At 36.5% G+C, this 7,500-nt stretch overlaps 1 protein-coding gene across 14 annotated transcripts in view; it reads right to left on the minus strand.

Annotated features, from left to right (window-relative positions):
• LOC135210876 (collagen alpha-1(I) chain-like) overlaps nt 1–7,500 on the minus strand; it is an 891,724-nt gene that overhangs the window by 9,315 nt on the left and 874,909 nt on the right. For all 14 annotated transcript variants that reach the window (XM_064243791.1, XM_064243789.1, XM_064243790.1 and 11 more), the window contains one exon: nt 4,882–4,997. In XM_064243791.1, the coding sequence (XP_064099861.1) occupies nt 4,882–4,997 (116 nt within the window). The remainder of the gene's footprint in view (nt 1–4,881; nt 4,998–7,500) is intronic.

The raw sequence follows: 7,500 nt of genomic DNA on the forward strand, positions 1-7,500 counted from the left end.
TGTTGCTGGCAAAACTGAAGTTGATCACATAAAAATTGATGAGAAAAGTCAGTCCCATAAATTCCACACATCAACAGGAAAGCAAGTAGAATCAAAGAAATTAGTATAATTACCCTGTGCCGGAAATTAGTTGGTATAAAATATTTTAGGAGGAAGCTTTTTGTTTAATGATATGAAAAATAAGAACTATCTGTTTTAGAATTGGCCAAGCCAATGTCAGATAGGCAACAGTTTTACAGCAAAATCTATTGAAAAATAATCTTCTTATATGCATAATGTTAAAATGCTAAAGATATTTACAAAAAAAGACAGTAGTACTGAACACAAAATAAAGTAGGCTACTGATGAAGAACATCAGGCACTACATCATTCATCCTAGATCTGTTGAATCTTGGTTGAACTATGTGCAGAAGACTTTTACAACATCAGCTGCATTGTATATTTTCACCATTTACTGACAGTAATCGAAATTAAGGCTTTGCCATCTCTCTCCTATTTTCTTCCAAAACATTTCGGTTTATTCATCATTCTAATGTGCTCCATTCTCTTCATATGACAACTCATCACAATTGAAAAGAATTAAATTAAACAGCTCACCCCAATTAAAAAGAATTAAATTGATTAACCCTCTTACGCCGGCTGGACGTATTTTACGTCGACATTTTTTGTCTCTCGTGTGCCGGCTGGACGTATTTTACGTCGACTTACAAAAGTTTTTTTTTAAATTCGCGGAAAAATACTTATAGGCCTACCAACCTAAAACTTTTGAATCACGCGCCTTGGGGGATGCTGGGAGTTCACGGATCAAGGTGTTGTTTTGTTTACAATCGTTACGCAGGCGCGCAAGCGCGAATTTCTTTCTTGCCGCACTAAAAAGTATCTGTGACACATCTTGGAAATTATTTCGTCACTTTGACATCATTTTTGTACCATTGTAAATTAGCCGTTACATGAAGTATTATATATGAAAATGTGCGCATTTTTATGTAGAATACAACAATAAAATACTCATGATTGTAGCTTTTATCAGTTTTGAGATATTTTCATATAAATAACGATAATTGCCAAAATTTCAACCTTCAGTCAACTTTAGTAATATTCAATCATTTACCTTAATTTTGCAACTAATTGGAAGTCTCTAGCACATTATTTCGATTTATTGTGAATTTATGAAAAAACTTTTTCCTTATGTCCGCGCGGTAACTCTTCCGAAAAAAATCATACATGCGATTGTGGTAATGTTTGCACCATTTTAAAATTAGCCGTTATATAAAGTTTTATATATGGAAATGTGCGCAATTTCATGCACAATACAACCAAAAACAACCCATGGTTGTAGCTTTTATCAGTTTTGAGATATTTTCATATAAATAACGATAATTGCCAAAATTTCAACCTTCGGTCAACTTTGACTCTACCGAAATGGTCGAAAAACGCAATTGTAAGCTAAAACGCTTATATTCTAGTAATATTCAAGCATTTACCTTCATTTTGCAACAAATTGGAAGTCTCTAGCACAATATTTCGATTTATGGTGAATTTATGAAAAAAATAACATTTTCTTTACGTCCGCGCGGTAACTTCCGAAAAAATCATACGTGCGATTGTGGTAATGTTTGCACCATTTTAAATTAGCCGTTACATAAAGTTTTATATATGAAAATGTGCGCAATTTCATGTAGAATACAACTAAAAATAATTGAAGGTTGTAGCTTTTCTCATTTTTGAAATATTTGCATATAAATCACGATAAATAGAAAAAAAACCACGTTCGGTCAAATTTGACTCTACCGAAATGGTCGAAAAACGCAATTGTAAGCTAAAACTCTTACAGTCTAGTAATATTCAGTCATTTATCTTCATCTTGAAACAAATTTGAAGTCTCTAGCAAAATATTTAGATTTATGGTGAATTTAAAAAAAAATCTTTCCTTCCCTTCGCGCGCGGATTCTCCGCCACAAATCTCCGAAATGCGTACGTCCCATTCTCGGAATATTTGCTCCGTTTCATATTAGGCATTTCATAGAGTTTTATATATGAAAATGTGCACAATTTCATGTAGAATAAAACGAAAAATATTTGAAGGTTGTAGCTTTCCTTATTTCCGAAATAATTGCACATAAATATATATATAAAAAAATTCGACATTCGGTCAACTTTAATTCGTCAGATATGGTCAAAAACTGCAATTGTAAGCTAATACTCTTACAGTATAGTAATATTCAATCATTTGCCTTCATTTTGAAAGAAATTGGAAGTCTCTAGGACAATATTTAGATTTATGGTTAATTTTTGAAAAAAATATTTGTTTACGTCCGCGCGTTACAAATTCATGCATTATTTTGTGATAATATTTTCTCTGTGTTGCTTTTATCGTTTTACAATGTGTTATATACCAAAATGATCGCAATTTAGTGTACATTACAACGAAAAAAAAAAAGTAACTTGTTATCTTTAACCTTTTTGCGCACAGCGCGATTTGAATACAATTATATATGAAATTTCGTTTTTGCGCTATCATATATCGCATTATTTATATATGATAATGATAATTATTTTCATTTCTGATGGTTGCATACTAAACTTCAGGCAATGACAAAAAAAGGAGCCAAAAATGAACTCTTAATCTTGAAAACTAAGCGCGCTGTGATTTTTTGAAAAAAATATTTTTTCCGCTTCCGCGCTCACTCCAAAACCCCTCCGGCATACGGGAGACAATTTTTTATTTACCGCTCCGGCGTAAGAGGGTTAAGGCAGAAAAATGAGAAATTGTAAAAATCAGGAAGTCAAGAATGAGGTAAAAATTAAAATAGTAAGCAAAATAAAAATTAAATACTAAAAGAAATTACAGCAGGAATGACAAAGCAGAAGTTTACATGTGGAAATAGCTGAGAAGGGCACCAAAGAACTAAAAACCAAAGATGGTATCATAATGAAGATAAGATTACATATGAAAGAATATTACAAAGAACTGAAGATTTAAGTTGTATGAGTTGTAGAGGTGCACAAGAGGGGCTGCTGACTCTTGGAACATTTTGTATTGCTATAGTGAGTTGCAAAAAAGGAGTACAATAGAGTAGGTGCATGGAACTGTGGATTCATGAAAAACTAATAAAAGAGGCAGCACAATATATCAGACAGGTGTTGGAGATAGATAAATATATACATGTAAGGCTGTCTGTATAAAAGGTAAATGATGAAAATGAACTTCTGCAGATTGCAGCAATCTACACCTTAACTAGTAAGTAATAATTATGGTAATAATAATACATAATAGTAATTACAGCATTCCTTTGATTATCCACAATAATAAAGCCAAGGCCACACAAGATAAGATCAAATAAATTAATGTGTCAATACCACATAATCGTAAGACTAAGAACAACAATAATCATACCTTAAGCTAATAAAATTTATGCAAAAGGCAATGAGCCAGGTTATTTTCCCATTATTTTGAATAAAATACACTGTATAAATATACACTCAAAAAAGTAAACCTTTATTTTTTTTCTCTTGTATACAACACACAATATGATAGATGTACTGCACACTACTGAATAACATGAGTATCACCTCCTTTTTCTTATTTTGCCCAAACACAGTAAACTTTAAAACTTGAAAATATATGAAAGACAAACGTCTGTTTGTTCCTACACTGATGCAAATGTTATTCTTAATATGGGGAAAAATAAAACCAAACTTTTTCTGTCACTTACCTATGTGCACTGCCCTAAATGTTTATGATTGTAGGACTTTTAAAAACTTTTGAGGAGGTTTACTAGTCCTCCTCCACCTACCCCCATCCAACTAGCTCGATTGTGTCATCAAGACTGGTATCCTCTGCTTCTTGTGCCTCCTGTGATCCCTGGGAGATAAATATAGAATTGGCTGGAAGAGCCGTAGAGATGCCTAGAGGGTTATGATTATCAAAGTGGGGCAGAAACACATCTTCTTAGCTGAAGGAACTTGCATATAAATGAAGGGTGCAGACATGATTGCCTGCTTTTCTAAGCTGAACATTTGAGTTACAGAAGAAGTGGATGGCAGTGGGCTTAGGTGCACCCAGATGTTACTGGGTAAGGAGTAATGGAATAGATCAGTTTTGTCAGCATTGCAGATTTGCCCTAAAACAAAACTGCCTTTTTTCATCAGGTCTAGCCCCATCTGTCACAATTCCTCTACCCCTTCCTCGGAAGAATCCGAAACTTTGGTATAAGTCTTCTTGTTAGAAATCCAATGGCAAATCTTGAACTGAAACAGCCAACCTTTGGACACTCACAATTCCTCTATTCGTTCATCGGAAGAATCCAAAGCTTTGGTATGTCTTCTTGTTAGAAAGCAAATGGCAAATCTTGAACTGAAACAGCCAACCTTTGGACACTTAAAGTTTGCAACCCCATGCAGGCCTGCAAACCTTGTAGTTGCAGCTTCCACTCAGCATTTACATGTATGCCAGCTGCCCTTAAATGACAAAACCAGATCAACGTCAACTGTTCAATGCCACAAGATGGCCTTTTGCCATTGCCCTGTGAATCTGACTCCTGCGCGCTTCTTCCTGAAGTCACTAGCGTATTTTTTCAACCTGTCCTTAGCATTCTTGATATCTTGCCATCCCTCTCCATTATACATGCCATACACCAACCTGCCTCAATTCTGTTATTGGTTGGCTGTGATTGCAGCCAGATAATGCATAGTTGCAGACAGTGTAGACACATGGAAGTTATATTTACACAAAATTTGGGCAGATATTAGAATGGTATCTTGAGGAGTAACAAGTACAGATCAATACTAGTAACATTGAAAGAACTAAATTACAAAGAAAGCACTGCATGAAAAGCTCCTCCAGATATACAACAGCTAATATCAGCGGGCAAAACTTACCATGTGGGGTCCTTCACAACATTCTTTAAATCAAAGCTGAAGATCCTAGGTTTCTGTGCAAAAGTTCCTCCGGATCCCGAAAAGGCATCCCGCCAAGAGTTAAACAGAATCTCTCCCTGAAAAAAAAATGAGGTTAAGGTTTTACTATTTTCCTCATTATATCATGTGTAGTTACAATAACTATGAAAGCATTGTGCATAACAAAAACACAGAAGTAAACTTATTCTATGCTTAGGAAAGAAAGGAAAGTAGCTGACCCAAAGAAACTTGTCCTAACTTGGGTGTTACTCATCTTTCTATTTATAGTCTATAAGATATTTGTTTTTCAATCCATTTACAACTGTTTTTACATACAAAAATTATTTTTTCATAACCAAGGTGCTGGGCCTTGTGTTCTTTTAACAACCCCCCCTCCCTTGTTCACATGGAGGTTTCCAAATGATACACTATGATGTGCATAAAATTTCAATGGTAGGTAATGTCACTGAATGGACAAAATTCTGATGTTAATGATCAGCTGCATCCTAAATGTCTAATCAAGTACCTGACTATACTTGCAGCATTACCACTGTCTTACACAAGCATACAAATCCAGCAGCAATTTTTCATTCAGTCACTGAAAATGAGTGGCTTCAGAGAAAATGACAGCATTCATACTAACATGCACACGCACTGTCAAGAATGGATAAAATGGAGTGTGCCACAAAGGGTCTTTGTGAAATTTCATCACTCATGTCACTCAGGTACTTTACATCTCTAAGTCTCCAACCTCTTTTTCATAGTTCTCATCAAAGTAGGTATGGGTCTTTCAACTCTTCTGGTGCCCACAGGAGTCCAGTTGACACCTTATGTACTATTCTCCAAGAGTTTTTGCTGCAAACATGTTCAAGCCATCTCTATCTCTCACACCATATCATCTACACATCAGACTTCCAAGATTTCCGAATCTTATTCAGCCAACCCAATCTTTGATTTGCTTTTTTTATTTTTAGTCATCTTCATCAAATTTTCTACTCAAGAGAACCTTTACATACATGCATACTATATATATATATATATATATATATATATATATATATATATATATATATATATATATATATATACATACACTACATACATACATACACACACACACACACACACACACACACACACACATATATATATATATATATATATATATATATATATATATATATATATATATATACAGTGGTACCTCGACATACGAAAGGCTCAACTTACGAAAAAATCAAGATACGAAAGAAAATACAAGGATTTTTTTGGCTCTACATACAAAAATAGTCACAATACGAAAGGTTGTTGCTGTAAAGTCCCGAGATCCGCCTGGACCACTGATAACAATTTTAAAACTCGCGCGCCACCAACTCATTAGACTCGCCACCATCCTCCTGCTCTCCCATTGGTTCCTGATGCTAGTCACTGCCATAAGATCCTGCTCTCCTATTGGTCAGCATCTCTCCCATGATCCCATCATGCATCTACGTAGCGGCGTGCTTTTTCGGCCACTCGACGGCATCATCGATATCGTAAGCACGCGGAATTCGTTCGTTCAATATGATTTTGTTTATTAACGTAAATTCGTTAGTGATTTTGTTGTAGTACTACTTTATCGTGTTGTGTGAGAACTTTACTACATACGTATATGTACTACATAAATTAATTATGTGCAGTATATATGTAGTCATGGGTCCCAAGAAAGTTATCTTTAAGCAGAAGGATGCCATCAAAGCAGCTACACCTTCCAAGGGCGTGACTATTTTGTCTAGCAAGAGGAGCCACATGCACAACGAGATGGAAAGGCTGCTTCTTGTCTGGATAAAAGACAAAGAAATCGCTGGCGATACAATAACCGAGACAGTAATCTGCCACAAGGCCAGCGCTATTTTCGGCAATTTGATTGCCCAGGCTGAAGACGACGGAGGAGATGGGACATCGACTCCAACCCCAGAGTTCAAGGCTTCTCATGGGTGGTTCGAAAAATCTGTAAACAGACTGGCATCCATTCGGTGGTGCAGCATGGGGAGGGGCCCAGCTCGGACACGAAAGCGGCCGAAGCTTTTATTAAGATGTTCGACGAGATGACAATCAAGGAAGGCTACAGTTCTCAGCAAGTCTTCAACTGTGATGAGACTGGCCTTTTTTTGGAAAAAAATGCCTCGTCGGAAGTACACCACACAGGAAGAGAAGAAGCTACCCGGGCATAAGCCTATGAAAGACAGGCTTGCGCTCGCACTTTGCTCGAAAGCCAGTGGGGATTGCAAGGTGAAGCCCCTACTTGTGTATCATTCGGAGACTCCTCGAGCTTCAAGGCCCACAAAGTGCTTAAGGAGAAGCTTCCAGTGATGTGGAGGGCTAATGCGAAAGCCTGGGTAACGAGACTTTTGTTCATGAGGTGGATAAATCTGTGTTTCAGCCCGACAGTGAATAAATTCTTGGAAGAGAAGCACCTCCCTCTGAAATGTCTACTGTTGTTGGACAATGCCCCTGTTCACCCTCCTGGCCTCGAGGAAGATATCCTAGCGGAGTATTCTTTTATCAAGGTTCTTCATCTTCCGCCTAACACCACCCCTCTCCTCCAGCCCATGAACCAGC

Source organism: Macrobrachium nipponense, chromosome 4 (genome assembly GCF_015104395.2).
Source record: "Macrobrachium nipponense isolate FS-2020 chromosome 4, ASM1510439v2, whole genome shotgun sequence".
NCBI classification, from domain to species: Eukaryota; Metazoa; Arthropoda; class Malacostraca; order Decapoda; family Palaemonidae; genus Macrobrachium; species Macrobrachium nipponense.